Source organism: Rattus rattus, chromosome 6, assembly GCF_011064425.1.
Source record: "Rattus rattus isolate New Zealand chromosome 6, Rrattus_CSIRO_v1, whole genome shotgun sequence".
Lineage (NCBI taxonomy): Eukaryota > Metazoa > Chordata > Mammalia > Rodentia > Muridae > Rattus > Rattus rattus.
The window spans coordinates 23379326-23407078 of record NC_046159.1 but is presented as its reverse complement, the minus strand read 5'-3'; the positions used below and the strand labels follow the sequence as shown (position 1 = coordinate 23407078).

The window sequence follows — 27753 nt, the reverse complement described above, 5'->3', positions numbered from 1 at the left end:
TAAATCACTTGCTGAAGAGGCTTTCTCTCAATGTATGTTTTTTTGACACCTTTGTCAAGAAATTAGGTGGCCATGGCTCTATGATTCCTTTCTGGGTTCTTCGTTCACTTCCAAGGTTTTCATTTTAAAGGTCTTTTGCATCCCTGGTTAACCAAACAAACTTGGCTTTGTTTTCTAAGTACTGAGTGGTGTCTTTACACTTCTTTCACTCTTACTTGCTGAAAGGGTTTATGAGGTGTTTTCAGGTGGGACGGTGAGGGTCTTTTAAGTACAGGGTCATGGCATATACACATAGGGATAACTTGGGCTCCTCCTTCCCTGTTTGTCTTTTGTACTGAATAAGAGGAACACTTTCACGTTTCCATTTCATACACTGGCTATGACACACCCTTTGCTTTAGTAACTCCTATTCCTATCGTCTCCCAGGCTTTGTTCATGAGGGGTGCTGAACGCTGTCAGAGGCCTTTTCTGCCTCTGCTGAGATGGTTCTGTGATCTCTGTCTTCGAGACTATTTATGTGCTGGTCTATAAGATTGATTTGCATTCATTAGAGGATATCTAATTAGAGAATTCATTAGAGGATATCTCCTGCTAAGTCTTCCCTCAGGCAATCTGCCAATTAGCAGGCAGGCAAATGGACACGGAAAGGAGAACCAGGCAGAGACCTGGAAGTAAAAGTGGCTCCTGGGCAGGTCCACTGGCCACAGCCACACAGAATGCACAATGCACATTGCATCGACACCCACACAGGCTATGCTAATGTGGACATGGCAGAAGCATGTGCACCTGTACAACCAGGCAAGGTACAGCCTCGGATTAAATGCCAGTTAGGTCAAGTGCAGGAGCAAATCCATAGCACTGAAGAAAAAGATTCCAGATATATGTCACACGTATTTACCTTTGTAATAGTAACAGGAATGTTTTTAAAAGAGGAAGAGAGAGAGGAAGGGGGGAGAAAAAAGTGGGTGTCAAAACATGAATGGCAGCAGGTTGCTGGCACCCAGTAATGCTGGAGAGAGGGCAGAGTCACCCTAGGCCAGTGAGAAGCTAGACGACAAGAAGGGGAAACCTGATCATCAGTTTGCCACTGATCAGTCTCCCTCAACCCCAACTTCAACAGCGGAGCCATACCCACATCAGTCCAGTTTATTCTTCAAATATTTTACAGTTTTATTTTTAAATCATTTACACATATGCATACAAAGAAAAATAAATTTCAGGATGGAACTTTGGGACCATGGCAGTTTAAAAAAAAATTCTGATCATTAGCTACTGAAGACAAGGTAAGAGGCTTAGCAGTCATTTGTGGGAGTCTGCATGTCTCCCACACAGAAAACAGTGGAGACGTCTCCAGCCACTCCCTCAGTATCACTTCATCTTCACCTTGTGGAGGTAATGAATACAGGGGAAGGGGATTTTCAATGATATCCCCTATAAATGTTTCAAGAAGGCTTATGGTAACACTGAACCCTGGGGAATTTGGCAAGAATGCAACTTCTGAACCAGTTTGCTACAAGAGTTTGTTCAGTTCCCACTTCCAAGGCTCCCAAGAAGAAGAGAGGATTGCAGGACTGACCACACCACGACTGTCCCACCTGACTCTGGGCTCATTCCACAACTGAACGTCCCTCCCTCACAGGCCATGGCGCCTGCGTGACAAGCCCTGGCCCTGATGGCCCTGAGGATACTACAGTAACCACATTAGCATCACTGCTTCAGTGTCCACCCACAGAGGATCCAAGGTCACTCCCAGGAGTGACGGAACTGCGAGCAATTGTCCCAAGTCCGAACGTAAGCCGGATCACCATTTCAGTGAGCAGACCAACTCTAACATCTGTCCCAGCCGGCATCACACATGCTCAGGTGAACCTCTTACACACAACTGCCCAGGGAAGCTGGACTATTGCCAATTCCCAGAAAGAGTAGGGCAAGGAGAGACGTACAAATGTGGCAGACCCTATCAGAAATGGCGGCTGATGACAATTCCCCTATGTCAGTGGGTCCTACCCAAAAAGCAGCACCAAGAAAGGGCATGATGAACAGAAAAGGATCTGTAGCTGGATATACAGCCCTTGAATTACCAAGGACAGAGACAGCTCGTCCCTACAATTAAGTAGGACCTAAGACATAGCTATGCACCCCTACGCTGAGGCAGCTCCTGAGAGGTCGTACCGCTTATGGTCATCAGCCCACCCCCTTGGTAGGCCCATTTGAGGAGAGGGAATCACACCCTGAGCGCGGACCCCTCCAAGCAGACACTCACAGGGCAGCCCATCCCACTGTCACTGGGGCAGGCCAAACATAGTTAGAAGGGCAGGCAGGTCCCGAGCATCGGCTGCCCCATAGGCATCACTCTGGCCTAGCATGGACAACGCCAACCGCAGAGTACTCCAGATGTTCTCAGACATGGCGCCCCCCTCACCCCGAGGGCCCCGGCTCTTCCTCTGCATGTTCAGGGCCTCCAGAAAGTGTTCCACGGCCTCACTGTAGGGAAGAGGAAGGAGAGCTGGTGAGCAGAACAACTGGGGGAGGCTGAAGGGGGAGGGGGGGAGGATCGGAACACTGGAAACCAAGGCCAGGAAGGCAAGGCTCACCTGCTTACGGCAGAACCCATACTCACCGGTGAGCCCCAAGGTTGATGCAGCTGATGCCTAGGTTGTAGCGGGAGCGGATGTACCCGGGCTGTAGTTCAAGGGCTCTGCGGTAAGCAGCCACTGCTTCTTCACTCTGGTTCCCATTGGCCAGGGTGGCCCCAAGCTTGTTCCACAGCAAATAGTCCTAGGGCAGGGACAGGGAGTCTGGGAACATGAGCTAGGCTTGGACCAACTTCCGCTCAACCCTCCACCTACTTCACTACTGTTTGGTTAATGTAGTCACTACCCAACCCCCCCCCTCCCCCACCCCTCCCCCACCCCTCCCCGCAGCTCCCCGCAGCTCCCAGTGTGGTCACTGCGGTAACCCATGCAGACTCCCCTGTGTCCTCATGCCCCTGCTCTGCCCAGCACCCACCCCTGTCTTTTCCCAGTCTTCCCAAGGCTTTCATGGCATGCACGCTGGAGTGCAATCTCCCGCGTGCAAATGACTCTTCAACCTTCTTTCCCCAAGGCTCACATTGGGGCGGACACTGAGGGCAGCCGTGAAACAGTCCACAGCCTTGTCGTACTCCCCACTCAGGTTGAAGAGGACTCCCAGGCCACACTGCACGTCAGGGTCAATGGATGTAGGGTCCAGACGCACAGCTGCCAGGAAGAGTTCTTTTACTTCAAGAAACAGGGAGCTGAGTGAGAAGAGAAAAGAGCGCAGAAGTAGGTAAATGGCTCTATCTGCATTCCCAGCCTCCAAACAAACTCTCAAGTCGACCATGTTCCCAGGAGTCACTGGTGTTTCAGTCATCCCCTTTACCCACATCCGGTTTACAGCCCACTTCGTTTCATCACAGCACTGCGTGCAGAATGCTGACCCCTTTCGCACTGACCCTGAGTAACTCCTACACTCTTGGACCTCAGCATAACCTCCTGTCAAATCAAGGCCGCGTTCTCACTAGGACTCGCATTACTGGCCTCGGCCCAGGAATGCCCCACACTCACTCAGACAACAGAGATCCCAAGACGCGCTTGCTGGGACCCAGTCCTGCCCCACTAGCCCCTTCTTCACCAGGAGCCACCAGGTGAGCGTAGGCCGGTGAGTAGCGCAGCCAGTCCCGCAGCGTCTCGCAGGCTTGCCGCTGCAGGGACTCATTGGTGAAGCTTACAGCCAGCGCCATCAGTGCTGTCCGGTTATCTGGCTTTAGCTCCAGACACCTGATGGGACAGAGGAGCAGACTGAGAATCTGTAAATGACACCAGCAGCCCTCAGCCCAGGGGCGCACAGCCAAGCTTTAAAGCACAGTCATGGAGACCTTACTTCTGCCCTCTCAGCTAACAGAGGGAAGAGCCCTCTGGTCTTTGAGTTAATTCCAATCTGAGATGGGCAAAGTTTCAGCAGCCAAAGACCAACCAGGATCCCACAGATAAAACCCAAGCAGATGACAGGGCCAGAATCAAGCCTCACTCACTCCTACTGAGCCGTGATGACTCGGGACCACCTCATAGGCGCATCTGTGCGCTAGTGGCCAGGGAGAAGGACACAGGCCTGGCTCTGTCAGGCGTCTACCTGCCCCGCCCGCACAGCGAGCGCACTCACCTGCGCAGGGCACTGATGGCCAAGAGCTCTTGCTCGTTCTCAGCCTGAGTGGTGCCCAGGTACTGCCAGGCCTGGAGGGAGTAAACAGTTCCATCACCGAGCTGCACCCGCTCCTCCACTGGCTCCCCAAACCCCACACCCTGGAGGCCACCACAGCCCATCTGCAAGCCTCTCTGGGCCCCCACAAAACTGGGAGACGCCATCAGAGCAAGGCCCCGCTCACCTCCATGTGCTTAGGATCCTGCTGCACCGCGGCCTCGAAGAGCAGCACAGCGTTGGGCAGGTCTCCCTCCTCAAGGCGACGCAGCCCTTCCTCAAAAGGCTGAGGGTGGTCACGCAAGGGGTTCTCCTCCTCAAACTGGTAGCCCTAGAAGGAAGAAAAGTGAGGGGGGACTCCGAGGAGAGAATCCGACAGCCAGGACAGCAGGGCTGGGAGAACAGCGAGCAAGACAGGTGCAGAAGGTGAAGGGTCCTTCCACACAGGCACAGCAAATTCTCCACATTACAAAGATCATCCACGGCAAAGCAAATCGAGTGTCAACTCAGCTGCCATCTTAGAGCTGAGAAGCTGGGTGGGTGTACACAGAGGCTTGTGAGCCTCTGTGCTGGGATTATAAAGTCATTTTAGGAAGTCCTAACGTATCCTCAGCTTCTCCCCTTGGACAGGGCTCGCCTCTCAACAGCCTGCTGAGCACAGTGGGAGCTCTCCTGAGAATCCTCACTGCTAGTGTAGCTCTCGTCCTCTAACAGTGTGATGATGTATGAGGAAGTGAGGCGTGAGGCAGGGGCCTGACTTTGAGGCAAGGCTGTCCCACCTCGGGGGCTGTGTGAACCAATGGGTAATGTCAGAAATGCTTAATGTGCCCCAATTACCAAGTTCTTTTGTTTCTTTTGACTTTTAGGCAGGATCTTGCTATGTAGCCAAGACTGGCCTCAAACTCACACCTCAGCTTCCCTAGTGCTGACGTTACAGACATGAGCCACCATACTGGGCTCCTTTTAAGTAAAACTTGAACCCCAACATCTGAAGGCAGACACTGCTCTCTCCTAGCTGGGGAATTCTCAACTGAAAAAGTTGCAATATCACATAAGCAGCTTTGCCAACTGGCATTTGACATGAAGCAGGGATATGACAAGGCAAGGTCAAAGTCACTGTCAGCCTCATGGCATTGGACAAATAAAGGACTCCTTTTGGGGAAGTAAACAGCATCACAACAAAGAATAAGAACCATGAGGGGCCTCAGACAGTTTGGTGAACATGGCTTCAAACCTAGCACAGACATGGAGAACTTGGCATTAAACTGTACAGAATACAGACAAGATGACCGTTTGGTTACTACTGTGAAACAAGGGGAAATCAGCAGCATTGTTTTAAACCACAAGTTGTCACGGCAAGAGTAATTAACGACATCAGTGGGGGTTCAAGGCATAAGACAGAGGATTGGAGGTGGATGAGGGAAGTGTGCCACAAGTAGAGTCAAGAAATATTAAAAATTCAGAAAGCAGGCTGGAGAGATGGCTCAGTGGTTAAGAGCACTGACTGCTCTTCCAGAGGTCCTGAGTTCAAACCCCAGCAACCACATGGTGACTCACAATCGTCTGTAATGAGATCTGATGCCCTCTTCTGGTGTGTCTGAAGACAGCAGCAGTGTACTTATATATAATAAATAAATCTTAAAAAAAAAAAAATTCAGCAAGCAGCCAGGCAGTGGTGGCACATGCCTTTGATCCCAGCACTTGGGAGGCAGAGGCGCCAGGCAGGTTGGAGCCAGCCTGGTCTACAGAGTGAGTTCCAGGACAACCAGAGCTACACAGAGAAACCCTGTCTCTTAAAAAAAAAAAAAAACAGAAGGCAGAAAAAGAAGCTTCTATACGGGATTCCTTGGTTTCTCAGTGAATGCCCAGACAATAAATACTTCACATCTTGCAGGTCCTACTGCAACTACTCAATTCCACCACAGGAGAACAAGGGCAATGGGCGTGGCTAGGTCACTGTCATATTTTACTCATAGACACTGAAATTTAGATTTTAATTTCTAGGTATTACAAGTTATATTACTCTTTTGATTTCTTTCAGTCACTTAAAACTGCTAACCATTATCAGCCACTGAACCATTTAAACAAGAGGCAAGTTCATTTATTCACAGACCACTCCTGCCCTGGATAATCTGAATTCAAGAGAATAAACATTTTTACACTCAACCTTAACTGCTATCCATCATAAATCCATGCTTTGAGCCACTCTGTGGGAAACAGGAAAGGTTACACATATAATGTAATTTCCTAACGGGTATAATTTATGCCTCAAAGCTACTGAGAGCCTTACTAAGAAGCTTCAAACAGTGTTCACTAATGGTGGCTGCAGCTACCTCCTTAAGGCACACTGCTGTGTGTAGCAGTTGGCAGTGATGAATGTTCTTCCCATGTAGTCAGCAGACAATGCAACAAACAACTGTCACTGTCCGTCTCCTCTAGTCACGGTTACCTGTGGTCTTTAAGGTCTCATCAAGTGCTGCTCAAAGGGCAATTAAACAGCACTCTACCATCAAAGCTAAAGTATTCACACAGACGCAAAGTCCTACTCTGAAGGAGCTGTTCAATGGCTACACAATGCAGAGTGAGCTGAGCATCTCTTCACATCCTCAGAGCTCAAACCCAGCCAGCCATCTTGAGCTCCACTGCCCTGAGCTACTTCGAAATCTTATAGATCACACTGTAGAAAGAGCACTACGTCAAACTCTCTCCCATCACAGAAACACTTTGGATAATGGTTTACAATGTCTTTTTAAGCCATAGGGATATATAGCCTCTGAAAAATCTAAAAGTTATCAATAAAAAAAATTTAATTAAAAAAAAAAGGATATGAGGGAAGAGGAGAAGGCTCAGTGGATAAAGCACTTGCCAGGCAAGCATGAGAACCAGAGGTTAGATCCCCAACACCCAAAATAAAACCCAGGCAGGCATGGCAATCCAGTTGGAAAGGGGACCCCAGGGCAGGCTGGTCAGCTAGACGACAGCATGTGCCAGTGAGCTCTGGGTTCAGTGAGAGATTCTCCCCCAGAAAGGAAAGTAGAAAGGAATTAAGGAAGATACGCATGTCAACTCTGACCTCAGGCACACATGCACCCCACAGACAAATGCAAACATAAACAGAACAAAACCCATGACTTTACCTGAGAATTAACTCATTAAATCTCATACACTCCAGTACCAGTTAGCTCAAGGCCAGTGAGAGCTTAATTCTTCACTGCTAGTGACGAATGAAACAGAACATCTCTGAGAAGCATCAATGCACGTGCTTCTCAGCCAACTGCACAATATTTCAAGGTATCGATGACTTAAATAAGGCTCGTGGATCTAATAACTTAATTACAGTTTTTGTTTTGAAACACAATCCACAGGGGTTGGGGATTTAGCTCAGCGGTAGAGCGCTCGCCTAGCAAGCGCAAGGCCCTGGGTTCGGACCCCAGCTCCGAAAAAAAAAAAAGAAGGAAAAAAAAAAAAAGAGAGAGAAACACAATCCACTAACCCAACTACAATCCTCCTGCCTCCCAAGTGCTAGGGTTATAGCTGTGCACCATCATGCCTAGCTTCCTCCTTACATTTCTAAGTTTCTGATTTAAAGGTGTATGTGGCCCAACATGTCCTAAATATGAGAATAATATGTGCTAAATTAAGCTTCTCACATAAGAAGTTACTCTGCATAGCATGTCATAAATATGGGACTAATAAACACTAACAAAATACTGCCCACATGAAAATAGTATTTTCATCTCCGTTTATTTAATATATGGAAATACTAATTATAAATGAACAACTAATGTAGAATAACGAAGTGCTATTAGAGGAACCATACTGGAGCGAAATACAAGGCAAGGTCCCAAGACGTTCACAGCCCCTCAGCAGACCACACAAGACCATTCTCAGACAAGCCCAGATCTGAAAAATCAACACTTGAACTTTCTCTTGTACTAGGTTTTTCTTGAGGCTCTCGAGCCCTAACCTCTTTACAGTCCCCTGAACTTCATTCTCCTGTCTCCACACCGCTCCTGGTGTCTACATCCACCTCCACCGCCCAGCTCGCCTCTCAGAATCTGATTCTTCTTCCCTCACATCTGAACCAAGAAAACTGTTAGAACTGTCAGTTCCTAGTCTGTCTTCCTAAAAACCAAGCAATTCTTTTCCTTCCCTCTCATTCTTCAACTCAGAAATTCACCAATCGTCAGCCACATCCTCAGCAACCCCGCAGTCCTCAGAAGATTTACTCAGAGAGACCACTAAAAGTCACGGCATCTAAGTCAAAGCGCACCGTCCGCAAACTCCAACCGCCTCCCACCAAAGACGACTGGCAAGCTTTCCTACTGAAGTTACTTAATGTAGTTCTTTGAAATACTGAATTGAGACAAGAGCCTGATTGCTACAAAAAGAGATCAGAACTTATGTGAGAGCTGGGGTAGAGCTCAGTGAGGTAGTCCTTCTTAGCAGACGCCAGCACTGGTTTGACCCCCATGATTAAGCGAGGGGTTTGGACTCATGAGCTAAACCAAAAAGAGATACATTACACAGTGAGGACAGAGGATGATCCATCAGCTACCACTGTCCAGCAGGAGCCAGCAACAGACAGGCTGCCCCAGTGCAACCTCCAAAGAGGAGCGGCCCATTGATCTTAGTGTGTCGTGTGTAAGCCTCCCCTGCGTGCAATGTCACTGTGTGATCTAACAAAGGTATCCTTACTAAGTTTTTATCTCAAGAACGTAGTACGCTCAGCTACCGCACAGCAGGCATCAGCCAGACTTCTCTTCATTTGAAGAGGCTCAAAAACAGTAAGGCTCTCAGTGTGGAAATGTCCAGCTCTCCAGGGCCTCCTACCTTGTCATAGGAAGCGGACGTGAGGTCGTCATAGTCAGAAAGCCAGGGGTGCGCCTCAGCATCCCGTTTTGCCATCTCCTCCAACTCTGCCTGCAACTTGTCCCAGAAATCGACATCTGACTGTAAAGAAAGGAAGGTGAATAAAGGAAATGCTTCATCACTACCTACACCACGACGCCCCACCCTCACTTTAGTGGGATATAATTGCTAGAACAATGAGTTGCAAACTTCAGTGTATTTCACAATCAGAGATTTGCAAAATGCAAATTCCCTGATCCTACCCCAGATTCTGATGCAGGAATCTGGAAAAGTGTCCAAGAGTTTGCATTTTTAGGACAGCATTTGTCCCACACCTATGCAATTCCAGCAGATGAGCCAGCACGCTATGCAGCAATGCCCATCACCGTGGACACTAATAAAGCCATACTCCCCACGGCAGGACATGGTAGAGGACCCCACCCATGCCAGCTCTTCTCACCTCTATAGCTGACTTGGCTCGTTCAAATTCCACCTGAAGAGCAGCCAGTTTGTTTCCTGGTCTTGTGAACTGATCAACCCAGGCCTCCGATGTGCCCTGTGACAAACCATGATCAGTGCCCCCTCCACCACCTTCCTTCCCATTAACACAGACTGACTGAAACCCGTTGTTAACCACCACCAGCCTAGGTGCTCTCAGACTCTTTCCCACCCTCTCAGGGCCTAGGTGCTACAAGCAAACTGTCAGTGAAATCCCTTCCCACTGCACTGACCCGGCCTCTGGCGGCAGTCTGGAGCGGGCTGGGGAATGGCAGTATCCTACCTGCTGCTGTATAAACTCTGCTGCCCACTGTTCTGCCTGAGCTCGGCCCGACCCTGCAGCGGACTCCAGGGACACCTGCCCCTCGCCAATCTGCCGCACGAATTTCAGGAACTGGGGCACAGAGACACACATAGGCACCTTGGGACAGGACTTCCAGGTGTGCACTCTCAACTATGCCCAAGGAGACCCTGCACTCTCCCCTCCCTATGAACATCTCTAACTGCATCAAGATAATGCTAAAGGCCCTGAAAAAAAAAAATGCAGAATCAAACACAAGAGGATTTCTGCCTCTACAGAGTTGAGAAGGCACAGAAAAGACAAAGGGTTAGCAGATAAAGAAATAGGGGAAACAGTAGGAAGATGCAGCCGGATCCATTCTCCATTCTGCAGAGATGCAGTTCTAGAATCACAGCCCATCTTTACAGCACAGCATTGTGAGGGAAGGAGAGCTTCCACCTTCAATCCCCGCTCTGCTGAGCACAGCAGGCGGCGACTCACCTCAGAGTTAGCCAATTTGGGGTCGTCCACCTTGGACACAAAGTCACTGGCTGTGTGCTGCAGATCCTCCTCAGGATGGTATTCATCGTACCTGTGGCAAGGAAGAAAGACCAAGTCACCCACCCCACTGCCCATGCTCTTCCCCAATCCTGTCCCATGGCAAACGTAATTCTTACAGGGGTGGGGCAATAATGCTGCCCCACTACCGTGAGGCCCTACGAGCTCCAAGTTACATTAAAGAAGGGTATCTTTGTGACAGTGGGACAGTCTTGTTACTTTTCCTTCCCCAAGCATAGCTCTGCAGGGTGGGAAAAGAAAAATATCTCAAGGAGACAGGGTTTCCTCAGGGGGGATGGTTAAGATCATTACTCAGAGGTGAAATACCAATAACAAAAGTGGAAATGTTAATAAATGGAGTAGAACAAAGACTATCTGCAAGCTAGTGAGGATGTGGATGGAGGAGGTGGGCAAAAGTCCAAAACTGAACTCTTCCCATAGCACTGGACTCACCATCGGTCAGTGGTAGAGGTTCCTTCTGGATCTCCCAACCACAGCTTCTCCTCAGACTGTTCCAGATACTCCTCAGCCCATCGGGCTGGGGACACAGACAGAGGGTCTGTAAAGAGCAATTGTGGAACTCACCAAGGTTTCAGTGTAAGATTAGAGAAAGTAATAAAGACCCACTGACCCACTGACCCACTTAACCAAACCAAAGCAAAAAGAACCCTATAGAGTCCCTGAGAGTGCCTCCTTGAAAGAGAATTCTAATGAATTCCCAATATCCTCTTCAGTGACTCGGCTGCTCCCAAAGAGCTGGGACAAAGTTTATGGAGAGCTGAAGACCGGAGACCTACCAAGGAGGCTCAGGAAAGAACTCAGTTAGCACTCCCAAGGCTGAAACAGAAGGCTTGAAAGTTGAAGGCTATAAAAAAAGAGCCTATCTCTAAAAGGGAGTAGAGTCAGGAGACAGCTTAGTAGTTATTAGCACTGGCTGTTCTTCCAGAGGACCAGGGTTCAATTCCCAGCACCCACACTGTAGTGCACAAGTGACTGTAATTTTAGTTCCAGGAGACTCAATATCCTCTTCAGACCTTGAAGGCACCAAGCACACAAGTAGTGCACAGACACACACAGGGGGGGGAAATACACATAAAATAAGTTTTCTTTTTAATCTTTATTAGGGTATATTTGTTGTACAAAGAGGCTTCGGCTGGTTTCTGCCAGAACTGAACTGAACTGAACCAGTCACACAGCTCCCTACACCCAAATCCTGTGGAGGAGAGAGCTGGACCCTCAGAAGGCAGACAATCCTGAGAACTCAGAGGAGATAACTACTTTCGGATCTCATTCCTGACTCAAGAGGAAATTGCCTAGTGCCATCTGTGCCCTCTGTGCACAGGTACCTAGAAGCAGTCAGGGGCAGGACCCTTCAGGTTTCTGCCTGCCCTGAGAGCTGAAAGCCAGTCGCCAGGAGCACCCATACACCTGAGAGCAGACGTAAGACCAACTCTTCTGTGCCAAGCAACCGCCTGGAGGCTTCAGGTCACAAAACCCAGGAGCAACTCTCTGCTCCCAGAGCCAACTGAAAGAAGACAGGTCTACAGGAGTCTGACACACAGGCCTACAGGAATGTCAAGCCACTGTCAGAGACAGCAGGACAAGATAACACCAGAGACAACCTGATGGCAAGAGGTAGGCACAGGAAGCTAAGCAACAGAAACCGAGATGACTTAGCATCATGAGAACCCAGTTCTCCCACCAAGGCAAACACTGGATAACAAAACACACTGGAAAAGCAAGATTTGGATTTAAAAATCACATTTTATGATGATGATGGAGGACTTTAAGAAGGAAATAAATAACTCCCTTAAAGAAATACAGGACAACAGAAGTAAACAAGTAGAAGCCCTTAAGGAGCAAACACAAAAATCCCTTAAAGAATTACAGGAAAACACAACCAAACAGGTGAAAGAATTGAACAAAACCATCCAGGGTTTAAAAATGGAAATAGAAACAATAAAGAAAGCACAAAGGGAGACAACCCTGGAGATAGAAAACCTAGGGAAGAGATCAGGAGTCACAGATGTAAGCATCGCCAACAGAATACAGGAGATAGAAGAGAGAATCTCAGGGGCAGCAGATACCATAGAAAACATCGACATAATCATCAAAGATAATGTAAAACGCAAAAAGCTCCTAGGACAGGAAATTCCAGAAATCCAGGACACAACGAGAAGATCAAACCTAAGGATAACAGGTATAGAAGAGAGTGAAGACTCCCAACTTAAAGGGCCAGTAAATATCTTCAACAAAATCATAGAAGAAAACTTACCTAACCTAAAGAAAGAGATGCCCATAAACATACAAGAAGCCTACAGAATTCTGAATAGATTGGACCAGAAAAGAAATTCCTCCCGTCTTCAAACAGTCAAAACACCAAATGCACAAAACAAAGAATATTAAAAGCAGTAAGGGAAAAAGGTCAAGTAACATATGAAGACAGACCTATCAGAATCACACCAGACTTCTCACCAGAGACTATGAAAGCCAGAAGATCCTGGACAGATGTCATACAGACCCTAAGAGAACACAAATGCCAGCCCAGGTTACTGTATCCAGCAAAACTCTCAATTAACATAGATAGAGAAACCAAGATATTCCATGACAAAACCAAACTCATACAATATCTTTCTCCTACAAAGGATAATAGATGGAAAACTCCAACACAAGGAGGGAAATTACACCCTAGAAAAAGCAAGAAAGTAATCTCCTTGCAACAACCAAAAGAAGAGAGACACACAAACATAATTCCAGCTCTAACAACAAAAATAACAGGAAGCAACACTCACTATTCTTTAATATCTCTCAACATTAACAGACTCAATTCCCCAATAAAAAGACATAGACTAACAGACTGGATACATAAAGAAGACCCAGCATTTTGCTGCATGCAGGAAACACACCTCAGAGACAAAGATAGACACTAATTCAGAGTAAATGGCTGGAAAACAACTTTCCAAGCAAATGGCCCGAAGAAACAAGCTGGAGTAGCCATTCTAATATCGAATAAAATGGACTTTCAACTAAAAGTTATCAAAAAATATAAGGAAGGACACTTCATATTCATCAAAGGAAAAGTCCACCAAGATGAACTCTCAATCCTAAATATCTATGATCCAAATGCAAGGGCACCTACATTCATAAAAGAAACCTTACTAAAACTCAAAGCACACATTGCACCTCACACAATAATAGTGGGAGATTTCAACACCCCATTCTCATCAATGGACAGATCATGAAAACAGAAATTAAACAGAGACATAAAGAAACTAACAGAAATTATTAACCAAATGGACTTAACAGATATTTATAGAACATTTCATCCTAAAACAAAAGAATATACCTTCTCAGCACCTCATAGTACCTTCTCCAAAATTGATCATATAATCAGTCACAAAACAGGCCTCAACCAATACAAGAAGACTGAAGTAATCCCATGCATCCTATCAGATCACCACGGACTAAGGCTGGTCTTCAATAACAACAAAATGACAGAAGCCCACATATACATGGAAGTTGAACAATGCTCCACTCAATTATGACTTAGTCAAAAAAGAAAGAAAGAAATCAAAGACTTTTTAGAATCTAATGAAAATGAAGGCACAACATACCCAAACTTATGAGACACAATGAAAGCAGTGCTGAGGAAAACTCATAGCTCTGAGTGCCTCCAAAAAGAAACTGGAGACAGCATACATTAGCAGCTTGACAGCACACCTAAAAGCTCTAGAACAAAAAGAAGCAAATACACCCAAGAGGAGTAGATGGCAGGAAATAAACAAACTCAGGGCTGAAATCAACCACGCAGAAACAAAAAGGACTATACAAAGAATCAACAAAACCAGGAGCTGGTTCTTTGAATAAAAAAACAAGATAGTTAAACCCTTAGCCATTCTAACCAGAGGTCACAGAGAGTGTGTCCAAATTAACAAAATTCGAAATGAAAAGGGAGACATAATGACAGAATCTGAGGAAATTCAAAAAGTCATCAGATCCTACTAATAAAGCATATATTCAACGAAACCAGAAAACATGAAGGAAATGGACAATTTTCTAGACAGATACCAGGTACCAAAGTTAAGTCAGGAACAAATGAACCATCTAAACAACCCCATAACTCCTAAAGAAATAGAAGCAGTTATTAAAGTCTCCCAACCAAAAAAGGTCCAAGACCAGATGGGTTTAGTGCAGAATTCTATTAGACCTTCATAGAAGACCTCACACCAATATTGTCCAAACTATTCCACAAAATAGAAACAGAAGGAACACTACCCAAATCCTTCTATGAAGCCACAATTACCCTTATACCTAAACCACACAAAGAACCAACAAAGAAAGAGAACTTTAGACCAATCTCCCTTCTGAATATCAACACAAAAATATTCCAGAAGATTCTCCCAAACCGAATCCAAGAACACATCAAAACAATCATCCATCATGATCAAGTAGGCTTCATCCCAGTGATGCAGGGATGGTCAAAATACGGAAATTCATCAATGTAATCCACTAGGTAAACAAACTCAAAGAAAAAAACCCCATGACCATTAGATGCTGAGAAAGCATTTGATAAAATTCAACACCCCACACCTAAAACTCAAGGGCCCACACCTAAACATACTAACAGCAATATACAGCAAACCAGTAGCCAACATCAAGTTAAATAGGGAAAAACTTGAAGCAATCCCAATAAAAGCAGGGACTAGACAAGGCTGTCCACTCTCTTCCTAATTATTCAGTATAGAACTCAAAATCCTAGCCAGAGGAATCAGACAATGAAAGGAAGTCAAAGGGATACGAATTGGAAGGGAAGAAATCAAAACATCACTATTTGCAGATGATATGATAGTGTACTTAAGCAATTCCTAAAATTTCACCAGAGAACTACTAAACCTGATAAACAACTTCAGTAAAGTATCTGGGTATAAAATTAACTCAAACAAATCAGTAGCCTTCCTCTACTCAAAGGATAAACAGGATGAGAAAGAAATTAGGGAAAGGACACCCTTCACAATAGTCCCAAATAACATAAATTACCTCAATGTGACTCTAGCCCAGCAAGTGAAAGATCTTTATGCCAAGAACTTCAAGTATTTGAAGAAAGAAAATGAAGATCTCAGAAGATGGAAAAACCCCCTATGCTCATGGATTGGCGGGATTAATATAGTAAAATTGGACATTTTGCCTAAAGCAATCTACAGATTCAATGCAATCCCCATATAAATTCCAACTCAACTCTTCATAGCGTTAAAAAGAGCAATTTGCAAATTTATTTGGAATAACAAAAAACCCAGGATAGTGAAAAATATATTCAACAATAAAAGAACTTCTGGGGGAATCACCATCCCTGACCTCAAGCAGTATAACAGAGCAATAGTGATTACAACCTGTATGGTATTGGTACAGAGACAGGAAGGTAGATCAATGGAATAGACTTCAAGACTCAAATGTGAACCCACACACCTATGGTCACTTGATCTTTGAAAAAGGCGCTAAAACCATCCAGTGGGAAAAAAAGACAGCATTTTCAACAAATGGTGCTGGTTCAACTGGAGGTCAGCATGTAGAAGAATGCAAATTGATCCATTCTTATCACCCTATACAAAGTTTAAGTCCAAGTGGATCAAGGACCTCCACATCAAACCAGACACACTCAAACTAATAGAAGAAAAAGTGGGGAAGCATCTGGAACACATGGGCACTGGAAAAAATTTCCTGAACAAAACACCAATGGCTTAGGCTCTAAGATCAAGAATCGACAAATGGGATCTCATAAAACTGCAAAGCTTCTGTAAGGCAAAAGACATTGTCATTAGGACAAAACGGCAACCAACAGATTGGGAAAAGATCCTTACCAATCCCACATCTGATAAAGGGCTAATATCCAAAATATACAAAGAACTTAAGAAGTTAGACTCCAGAGAGCCAAATAACCCTATTAAAAATGGGGTACAGAGCTAAACAAAGAATTCTCAGCTAAGGAGTATCAAATGTCTGAGAAGTATCTAAAGAAATGTTCAACATCCTTAGACATCAGGGAAATGCAAATCAAAACAACCCTGTGATTCCACCTCACACCAGTCAGAATGACTAAGATCAAAAACTCCGGAGACAGCAGATGCTGGTGAGGATGTGGAGAAAGAGGAACACTCCTCCATTGTTGGTGGGATTGCAGACTGGTACAACCATTCTGGAAATCAGTCTGGAGGGTCCTCAGATAACTGGACAGTGCACTACCTGAGGACCCAGCTATACCTCTCTTGGGCATATACCCAAAAGATGCCCCAACATATAACAAAGACACATGCTCCACTATGTTCATAGCAGCCTTATTTATAATAGCCAGAAGCTGGAGATGCCCTTCAACAGAGGAATGGATACAGAAAATGCAGTACATCTACACAGTGGAATACTGCTCAGCTATCAAAAACAACTTCATGAAATTCATAGGCAAATAACTAGATAATATCATCCTAAGTAAGGTAACCCAATCACAGAAAAACACACATGATATGCACTCACTGATAAGTGAATATTAACCCAAAAGCTCGAATTACTGAAGATACAATCCACAGACCGCATGAAGCTCAAGAAGGAGGATGACCAAATTGTTGATGCTTCACTCCTTCTTAAAAGGGGGAACAAAAATATTCATAGGGGTGGATATGGAGGCAAAGTTTGGAGCAGAGAATGAAGGATCGCCCATTCAGAGCCTACCCCACATGAGTATACAACCCATATAAATACAGCCACCAAAACTAGATAAGATTGATGAAACTAAGTAGTGCATGCTGACAGGAGCTGGATATAGCTGTCTCCTGAGAGGCATCACCAGAGCATGTCAAATACAGAGGTGAATGCTAGCAACAAACATTGAACTGAGAACAGGATCCCCGTTGGAGGAAATTGATTGAATAGATAGAGAAAGGATTGAAAGACCTGAAGAGGTTTGCAACCCCATAAAAGAACAATACCAACCAACCAGAGCTCCCAGAGACTAAATCACTACCCAAAAACTATACATGGACAGACCCATGGCTCCAGCTGCATATGTAGCAGAGGATGGCCTTGTTGGGCACCAATGGAAGGAGAAGCCCTTGGTCCTGCCAAGGCTGGACTCCCCAGTGTAGGGGAATGTCGGGGCAGGGGGCTGGAGTGAGGAAGGAGGTGGTTGGAGAGGGGAACACCCTTATAGAAGAAGGGGAGGAGATTGGGATAGGGAACTCATGTCTGGGAAACCGGGAAAGGGAATAACATTTGAAATGTAAATAAAATAATATCCAATAAAAGAAAAAATATGAGAAAAAAAAGGGGTTTAACACGTCATTTCCACATATCCATATGAGTTTTGACCATATTAATTCCCTCTTCCTTTTTTGACAGGAGACAGGGGTGTTGAGATGTCTCACTATATAGTCCTGGCTGTTCTGGAACTCACTATATAGACCAGGCTGGCCTCAAATTCAGAGACCCTCCTGCCTCTAGCTGGGATAAAAGGCATGAGTCACCACACCTGGCCACACACCCCTTGTTTGCCTACTTTCCCTCCTCTTCCTTCCTTTCCCCTTTCCCATCCTTCATTCTTCTAGATCCCTTTTTCTTTCGTTTCTTCTTCCTTCCTTTCTTTCTTTTTAAGTGTACAATCTCAGTAAGAAGCAGGGAGCACTGGGGCTTCCTCACAAGAACCATGCATGAAGTATATGAAGTGTAAGTATGGCCAAACCTGGGCACAGGGCTCACATCCCCACCCGGGCAAAGTCAGGGATGCGTCCTCCCAGGCGCCCTCAGGCCTCACGCAGAGGTAAGCACTAAGCTGGCTTTCAACACTGTGTCATTGGTGTCTGGGGTTTCTTAAGACAGGGCCTCAGTACACGGCCCAAGCTGGCCTTGAACTCAGGCTCTTCTTGCATAGCGTCCCAAGTGCTGAGCTACTAAGCTGGAGCCACAGCCCCTGACTGTTTCATGCTTTGATTCATTTTCAGGGTCATGTTTTTCAGTCAAATTCTAAACATATCTTCAGAGCTGCAGTGATAAAGGGCACGGGATCAAACTCCAGACAAGGGCACTGAACTGTTTCTCAACCTCTGAGACTTTGTCCTCCAAGCAGTGAGCAGATTAGTGTTGCCAAGATAGCAGAAGGCACAGCCCAGGTCTCTCCGACTGTGTCCCCATCTTTACATCCCAGATGTTAACACAGTCATCCAATCCCCAGCTGGAAGGTCCGACTGTCACATCCCTAACACTGAGAAGACATTGCTCTCCCCTTACTATTAACAGACACTCTGCTGTTCCCAACACTCGACCTGAGTAATTTCAACAAAGAAATCTCAAAATCTGAGAAAATGTCAAAATCTGAAAAAAAAAAAACCAAGAAACAAGAACCAAGGGTCTCAGAACACGCACACCTAATTATGAATAAGTAATGTATAGTTAATGTAAAGTAAGTAATGTATAGTTAGCATACTAGAAAAAGTAAAGTTGGCAACTGTTTGGGTTTGCAAACCCTGTGCTTTCATTTCAGGGACGCTCAGCTACAAGCTCTGCCCTCAGGTCCTGCAGGCAACACTGATCTCCCCTTACCCTAACCAGACTGTGGCCCACATGTGAAGGCTGAAAAACAAACGTTTAATATCAAAATTGATTTCGGTAACATCTCCTGGCTCCTTAGTCCAGATCTGTTGAAGAATAACCAGCCAGTCATTTCTACTTCCCCTCTACTTCCCCCTCACTATAATTCTGGCATGACGAGCCTGAGGCCACAAAGACACAAACAGTGTCCTCGTCAACACCAAAAAAAGAAAAAAAGAAAAAAAAAAGAAAAAAATAACAAAGTTGCTTCACTTTACCACATATACACCATTACCACACACACACACACACACACACACATACACACACACCATTTCCATGTACACACCATTACCACACACATACACCATTACCATAGACACACCATTACCACAGACACACCATTACCACACACACACCATTACCATAGACACACCATTACCACACACACACACACCTTATATACACTGGGAGGAAAGGCACACAGATGAGAAGCGTCATCCTTAAACTGCTATAATTCAGGGCTAGGAATCTCTGCTTCACAAGGACAAGGATATGAATTCGATCCCCGGTACCTCAAAACAGTAATAGCAACAACAACCTAACACGGTTTGTCTCCGGCTCTCACCACCCTACATTTTCTGACACTGGGAATCTGCCTCAACAAGGGAATTGATAAAAGAACCTGGTGAACCTCTGGCTTCACATATTTTTTGAGAAATCCTTCCAGAAAACCAGACCCATCTAGACACACCTGAAACTGAAGCAATAAAGGCCAGAGGCGATCAAGCCACTGTCTTAGGTCACTGTCTTAGGTCACGTACAACAAACAGTTAGCCGAAGTTTACATCACACCACTTCACACTGTGTCCGTGGCGTGTGACCATCTACTACAAGCTCAACTGTCGAACACTCAGAACTCCCCACCCTAAGCAGTGAGAGTTCTGTGGGACGGATGAAGGTTCAAGTGTGAGCCCAGAGCCACCCACATTCAAACCCCAACTCACACACCATTCACTGTGGATTTCATAGTTACTTTAACCTGGGATTTTCCACTGCTTTATCTGCAAAGCAGACCATAGCAGACAGCTCATAGGGCTTCTGCAAAAATAAGACATAGCAACAAAAAGGAACCACTGCCACCCTATCTACAGAACAGAGGGCAAACCTGCCAGGACATCTCAGGGAGACTGGTACTCCCTGCAATCATCCGCACCTCTTCCTCCTCTAGTCGTGAAGGCGCCAGCACCACTCACCTTCCGGTGCTGCTTCCTACAACTTTCCTGGTAACACAAGTTTGTATTTCATAGCTGCCTATGAACTTCACACACTGATGCAATTCCTGCTTGTCAACCTGACTGTATTCGAAATTAACTAAAACCCAAGCAGCTACCTACACCTAAGAGGCTTTTTTCTTAATTAAATCATATGAAGTGGGAAGACCCACTTTTAATCTGGATCTTTTAAGGTGGGAAGATCCATCTTTAATCTGGGCCACATCTTCTGCTGGTGGCCTATGTATTATGACTAGCTGCCAGTCTATTCCAAACATGGGAGATGCCTGTTTGCGCTCTCTCGCGCTCTCTCTCTCTCTCTCTCTCTCTCTCTCTCTCTCTCTCTCTCTCTCTCTCTCTCTCTCTGGCAAGTTCATCCTTCACTGGGATTAGAGAGCCTACTTCTTCAGGATTCTGTCACATTGAAGAGCAGCTGAGACATCTAGCCTCATGAACTAAACAACCACTGGATTCTTGGATCTCCTATTGGGAGACAGCCAATGTTGGAGTAGCTGGACCACAGCCTGTAAGCCACTCTACAAAATCCTCACTTCCTCTCCCTGTCTGTCTCTGTCTGTCTCTGTCTCTCTGTCTCTCTCTCTCTCTCTCTCTCTCTCTCTCTGTCTCTGTGTGTCTCTCTCTGTGTCTCTCTGTCTCTTTCTCTACGCCACATGCCTCTTTCCTCTCTCCCCTCTCTCTCTCTCTCTCTCTCTCTCTGTGTCTCTCTCTGTGTCTCTGTGTCTCTCTCTCTTTCTCTAAGACACATGCATATTCTCTCTCTCTCTTTCTCTAAGACACATGCATATTCTCTCTCTCTCTCTCTCTCTCTCTCTCTCTCTCTCTCTCTCTCTCTCTCTCTCTCTCTCTCTCTCGTCAACTGAGTCTGTCTAAACTCAGGCCACCTGAGGGCTGAATTCCATTTCCAGATCTGAGTAAACACACGATGCAGACTAGGCAGAAATCATGACAGATGGCTCTATCAGAGGGAGGACAGACCAAAAAGTGGGGACGGTCTTGTAGGGTGATGGAGTAGTTCTTGCGATGATGCTTTCTACATATCAGATAAAGTGCATAAAACTGTTCTCACACCAGCTCTGTAGACTGCGCCAAAGTGAATCTCCTCATCACCAGGGGGAGAGTCTGGGAGACAACAGCACAGAACTCTCCTGTAGGTTTTCCTTTTATTTATTTTTTCACACTTACCAGTAAGACTATAAATTTTTCCATATAAAAAAAAAAACTTAAATAAAAGATGAGCTTCAAGGCTCCTTTTGAATAATTCTAGAATATTAAACATGGGAAATTAAAAAATAAAATGAAATAAATCTACAAAGCATGCCTATACTCCCAGCACTTGGAATACAGAGGCAGGACTATGAGTTCAAAGCCAGCCCAGGCTATATAGTAAGACCTCCCCAACTCCAAAAAAAAAAAAAAAAAAAAAAAGATGTTAGGATTCATGCCAATAATCCCAACATTCAGCAAAAACATCCACAAATTCAAACCAGCCTTGCACACAAAGAAAGCTGGAGGTATAACAGAGCCACAGTGAGATCTCACAAACACCAAAATTTAATTAATTAATCAATCAATTAATTAATAAGACCTTTAAAATTTTGTCTCAAATCTACTTATCCACTAAAAAACGGTTAATTTATATCACTGACATGTCAGACACAAACACTATAGAAATCCACTTTTAAAACATGAATTCTGGGACTACAGAGATGGTTCAGTGGTTAGGGGCACTGGGTTCTGCCAGGTGTCCTGGGTTCAATTCCAAGACCCCATTTGGCAGCTAACAACAGTCTCAACCTTGACACCCTTTTCTTCTGCAAGTAATGCATACATGAGATACAGAGACACACATGCAGGCAAAAGACCAATACACTTAAAATAAAAATAAACTCTTTAAATAAATAAAACAAAGATTTCTGGAAAATCTATTTCTTTGAGCTTTTTCCCCGAATCTCAATGCATTCTTTCATTCACCACCAAAGGCCTACTGCAACAGAACGATTTTACAGAGCCCAGTTTCACACAACTGAGCACCAGGTACCCACATCCTAGCCTCTGTGAAGCAGGCTCAGATGAAAAGCAATGTGCTCTCCGAAGACAGCCCGACAGGTGAGGCAGGTCCAACATGTTTTTCTAAGGCTATATTTATTCATTGGTAAGTTAGAGAAGATTTCATCAGCAGGAAACAATTATAATAAAATCTGGCCCTCACATTGTGCTTAGCTGTATAAATGACTTGGGTTTTTATCTATTAGCTTTAAATTATGGAAAATGACTAAGGCCCACCCAGTCCAACAGAAGTCTCTCTGCACTAAGATGTATCACTAAGGTTTGTGTGGAAACCTGAAAGGTTCTGTCCAGCGGATGGATAGCTCAGATTTGGGCATAAGACAACTCCACTGGGAGGACTTGAGAGTTTAGAATTAGTTTGAAGAGCTCGTGGGTACACACAAGCATGAGTTTTGGACATCATGTCTCCTCCTGACGCTTTGTAGAAGGTGTATCACCTCATGCAAAGCGCAGCCCAGCAGAAAGTGCTCAGCACTAAGAGCAAACCCAAGAGCACAACTCCCATCTCACTTCAGGAAAGGGCATCTGTGTGAAGTCACCTAGATCGGCTTATACTACGCTGCTGGAATCTAGGAGTTCCTCCTTCAGGAGAGTAAGAAATGCTGAGAGGAGAAACCAACTAAGTCCATTATCTCAAAACTAAGCCAGTCAGAATGCATCTAGAATTTTTGTAACTTTCTCACTTGTGTCTCTTCTCACACTTGGATTTCTTACTGTGGCAAAGGGCAAACAATGCTTCTTTCTCTGTGTGAACAATCAGAAGAGGAAGGCTGACTTGGTCCTTCCCTTTTACCCTAATCAGATAGGCTCAAAGGGAGGCAGTAGGTGAGGATGACCCCAAAGACACAGATTGAGCTGAGACTCTTAAGCCTGTAGCCACGAAAGAGCCTAAAGCAGAGGCCTGGCAGGACGGAGTCACAGCTCGATCCAGAGTCAAATCCCAGCAACACCTAGGGAGAGACCTAGATTGTATATTGTCACACTGGACACTGTGCTCCTAGCCATAGATCAGTGCTGCCCTCAACCCTGGCCAGAGAAGCTTCTCTGCAGTGGTCAGCAGGTAAGGCAGAGGCTCATGCCTGGCAGAGTGCCAAGGCCAAGTGACCATTGAGCACTAGGCACTAAAGGGACATCTATCTCACCCCCCCCCACCAAGGGGACGTCTCAGAAGAGGGGGTGGAAAGAATGTATGAACCAGAGGCTAGAATGGGTGCTATGAGATTTGCTGTTAACATGTTTAAAAATGTCTAAATAAGAGATATTCTACTTAAAAAAAAAAAAAAAAACAAAAAACTAAGCCACCCACAAGGCTGCTTTACTTTAAGCGAGTCACTTTACCTCAAAAACTCAGTATTCTTATCTATAAAATGGTCCTAAAAACAACAGCTAGAACTTGGGATCTCTCAGAGATAAACAAACAACACATTCACTGCACTTAACACAGTGAGCACAGAGATGCTGATATCCTTTCTCCCATCCCAGATGGTCTTCAGTCCAGCCTTAATATACAAAAGGAAATCAGTTCCTAAAACTCATACAAAGTTCTAAAGACTGAAGTCTCTTACATGCAATGATATATTTGCACGTAACTCACACACATCCTCCCATTATTTTGGCATCTCTAGATGACTTATAACACCCAATATAATGTAAATATTGTAGATACAGTAATTTTATCAATTAGGAAATAATGAAAACACATGCAGGCACACAGACGCACGCACGCACAGCCAGGCAGTGGCTCATACCTGTAGTCCCAGAGCTCAGGAGGCTAAGGCAGGAAGATCTCAGTTACATAGGGATTTAGAGGACAGCCTGGACTACAGAGATGCTGTCTAGAAACTCAAAAAGTGTGTATACTTTTAGTACAGACAAAAATTTTCCAAACATTTTCTATCCACAGTTGGTTCAATCTACAGATGAGAAGCCCACACACACTCAGGTGGCCTAGCCAGACTTCAGGGCTCTGGACTCCACAATCTATTTCCCCAGACCCCAATTCTACTCAAGACGGCTGAATGCCAGAGTCCTAGATGCTGTGGTAACTATTTCTCTCTTCCTGGGCCACCCATCCAACCTCTAGCTCCTCTCTACTCAACTTAAGTTACTGATAAGGAGGCAGCTCTAAGCTCTCGCTCATTCTCTCCTCCCCGCTTCCTCTCTCTTTTTATCTCCACCCAAACCCACATTTCTCTTTATTATGTTTTGATTACCTGCAATTGCTCTAAGAGGTCACATCTAACATCCTACAGAAATGAACCAAGAACCTGTAAGTCATTAGCAGTCGAACCCTCCCAAGAGGAATGAGGACGCCGCACAGACCGGATCTCCCCAGCAGCCTCACCCGTGACTTCGGCGATGAATTCTTGGGACCAGTCGGTCTCGTTATAATCCTGAGCTACATCCACAGCATCTCCAGCGGCGAGAAACTCTTGGGCCCAATTCTCAGACAAAGCCAAGTCTGCCACGCCAGGGGCTTAAGAGAGACAAGAGAAGACTGAGAAACAAAGAAAGCAGGTTCCTATCATTCCTTCACACTCACTCCTGGACCACACTTCCCTTGTCTCCTCTGCACCTCAGTTCCCCCGACACCAGCAAAATCAAACTCTTCTGGCCTCTTCCCTTCTCACCAGGCCCTGAACCCACCTCTCTGAGGAGCCTGGCGAAAGTTTGACTGTTCAATCTCCTGCATCTCCGCCAAGAGGTCATCCATCTTGAAGGTCTGAGGGGCTCGGGATACAAGAGTTGCATTCTGGTCCTGCAGGAATTCTGCCACCAACTGTTACAGAGAGACGGTCAGATGAACTATTAGGATCAGAGGGGCCTCAGCCAGGGGCAGGGCCACTGACGTCGGACAGAAAAACAAAAACTGCAGATAAATAAAGAAAAAAAATTCTATCCGTAAATTAGGAAAACAGAAAAATACCCCAAAAAAGTAGATGGGAACACTGGCAAATAAATCTCATTCGGTAAAGAGAGTTAAGTATGCATAGACTGTTTATAAAGGTAGAAAGAAAGAGAGAGAGAGAGAAAAGAAAAGATCACCATGAGTCAAAAAAAGAAAAAGACAGGAAATAACCTTGTTCTATTTACCTCATCTTCAGTGCCTACTCCCAAAGGCTTGGAAACCTAAGACAGGAAGGAAAGAGGCAATACACAGAGTGAGAAGGCCAGAGGCTACAACCCAACTTTAACTCTACTGCTTAGGTGACCTGAGGCAAGTCAAGAAAGAGTCTTCACAAAGACTCAGCTTCTTTTATTTTTTTTAAGATTTATTTATTTCTATAAGTACACTGTAGCTGTCTTCAGACACACCAGAAGAGGGCATCAGATCCCATTACAGATGGTTGAGTCACCATATGGTTGCTGGGAATTGAACTCAGGACCTGTGGAAGAGCAGTCAGTGCTCCTAACCACTGAGCCATCTCTCCAGCCCAAGCCTCCGCTTCTTTGTCTATAAAATACTAGTCCTCGTCTGTGTAAAGATGCACAATGCTCACTCCAGTGTTACTGAGTGGCGACTATTGCTTTAACAACAGAGAAAGCAGCTATCCAGGCTGAAGGAATGGACTCTCCTGCTCCAGAACACTCACCGTTTCCGCCGCTGAGGCTCCTGGAGGCCAGGGGCCAGGCCTCAGTCCCTCCTGCCGAAGGGCCTTGTCCTGGGTGAAGTGGGTGGCCAGCTTCATCAGCGGGTTGGCACCCCCACATTCGCCCTCCACCAGCTCCCGCATTGCCATGGTGACCACCAGCTCCCTGATGGACAGAAGATTAGAACTGTGGTCCCGGAGCCAGACTTTCCCAAAGCAAGCCAACAGCCCCTATCTAGAGCAGGTGGGCCCACGACGGTTCCACAAGGGCCAGGCCTCCAGGGCCACCCCCTGGATGGACCCCATCCAGCTGGGTCTGGCGTCCAAGAGGAGGCTGTGTCCTCCTGTCTTCCCACTCCAAGCCGTGGCTTTCAGGGCTTGGGCTACCCCTGCAGCCGTCAGGACGGCATCTCAGACACCACCCGCCAGCAGCAGCTCTACAAACGGGCCTGGACCCCTGGGGAGCACGGGTAACGCATCGTAAACACTAGACACCGACTCTAACCGGACAAGGGAGAGCGGGAACGCCTCCGACCGCACACCGGAACCCGCACCCCCGGTCAGGCTGGCGCTGCGGGTCTCGATCCTAGCTCGTGTCACCTGAGCCCCCTCCCCCGCCGCGCCTGTCCACGCCCCGTGCCCCGCGCCCCGCGCCCCCAGCCCGGTCACCCCAGCCCCGACCCCGCCCCACGAGGCTACCGCAGCGGCGGGGACTTGCCCGGACCCCGCGCCCCCTAGGCTCCAAAGATCACCGCCGCTGGTCGCACCGTCCGGCCGGCCGGAGTACCTGGGGTGGGCTGGGGGAGGGGAGGGGGCGGGAGCAAGGGGGAGGGACTCGGCCTTAAAGGGGCCTGGACCGCGGCGCTGCGGCCCAGCTCAACGGAAACGGGCGAAGGGGCGGGGCCTCAAACCTGCGCAGCGTGATGGGCGGAGCCGAGAGCCTTAAAGGGGAAGTCCTAGGCAGTTGGTTTGGGGAGCCCTCCAGTAGTCCTTAGAATGCTGGGATTTATTTAGTGGAAAACTCAAAGGAATGGAGCTAGGAGAGGCTTCTCTGGTTTTGGAGGAAAACCAAGGTTTTCCACGGTTCAGCTCTCTCTCCTGGGTCTCCTCCTCCTCTAAATCCGGGGGATTTCGGAGGTCAAATCGTGACCTGCTTCGGCCTCCTAGGCCTGACCCCCTTCCAACATGCTCCTTCAAGACAGCGTCACAGCCTCCAAGGAGACAGGGGCCTGCCTCTACCATTTTTGCGTAAAGAAGAAAATAGCGCCGGATGATGACAAATTCTGGTGACTAAAATAGGGTCCAACGTATTTTGAGACCTCAAGCCGGTAATGGATGGGGAGAGTGAAGTGAGTCACTCCTCTCTCCTCTTTCCTACTGGTCAAGGTCGTGGTGGCCTGATTACCCGCAGCTCCGAGTTGGGAAAACGTGGCAAGGAATACCTTTGATCAGGGAATATAAACCTAAGCCTCAGGCTTCACCATCTGCCAGAGAACTGGCGCCGGTGCCAAACCTCAAGGTCACTGGAAAACAAACCTTGATATATCACCTAGGTCCAACGGACCTCTTGACGTCCTGGGAAGGAAGGGGACAGGTTCAGAATGCTGGTAGGTGGGCTAGGAGGAAACTGGTTCTAGAAAGACAGGACGGTCCCCGCCGGGGTAGCGGGAGAAGAAGCAGGTAGGTGGCGCCCTCCGGAAAGCTTGGTTCTTTGCTGCCCTGAAGATTTCAAAGGTAGCCCTCCTCGGGGAACACAGTCTATGTAAATTCATCCCTGGGAAGATAGAAATTGCCCTTATAACTACAATGGTTGAACAAGGCAGAATAT

The 27753-nt window shown here is 46.3% G+C and overlaps 1 protein-coding gene across 4 annotated transcripts; it reads right to left on the bottom strand.

Annotated features, from left to right (window-relative positions):
- Window positions 1-1128: 1128 nt before the first annotated feature.
- On the bottom strand, window positions 1129-26822 carry Pex5 (peroxisomal biogenesis factor 5). Of its 4 annotated transcripts, none has more exons than XM_032905715.1 (16): window positions 26625-26822; window positions 25929-26091; window positions 25429-25464; window positions 24982-25114; window positions 24680-24811; window positions 10859-10964; window positions 10349-10439; window positions 9851-9961; window positions 9530-9625; window positions 9052-9171; window positions 4406-4549; window positions 4183-4253; window positions 3588-3800; window positions 3112-3277; window positions 2621-2778; window positions 1129-2484 (listed from the first exon to the last, which is right to left on the bottom strand). In XM_032905715.1, the coding sequence occupies exons 2-16, from the start codon at window positions 26073-26075 to the stop codon at window positions 2283-2285; spliced, it is 1926 nt and encodes a 641-aa protein (XP_032761606.1). In that variant the 5' UTR covers window positions 26076-26091; window positions 26625-26822; the 3' UTR covers window positions 1129-2282. The 4 variants fall into 4 exon arrangements, with proteins under 4 accessions (XP_032761606.1, XP_032761608.1, XP_032761607.1 ...); XM_032905717.1 differs by having other exon boundaries at window positions 26713-26818; XM_032905716.1 differs by lacking the exon at window positions 26625-26822 and adding an exon at window positions 26431-26554.
- Between the last annotated feature and the right edge of the window lie 931 nt (window positions 26823-27753).

Coding starts and splice junctions, on each gene's coding strand:
- Pex5 (XM_032905715.1), bottom strand. CDS start 26,075: ATGGCAATGCGGGAGCTGGTGGAGGGCGAATGTGGGGGTGCCAACCCG. Junction 25,115..25,428: donor GAGTAGGCACTGAAGATGAG/GTAAATAGAACA, acceptor TCTCTGTAACAG/TTGGTGGCAGAATTCCTGCA. Junction 9,172..9,529: donor GAGCCAAGTCAGCTATAGAG/GTGAGAAGAGCT, acceptor CTTTCTTTACAG/TCAGATGTCGATTTCTGGGA.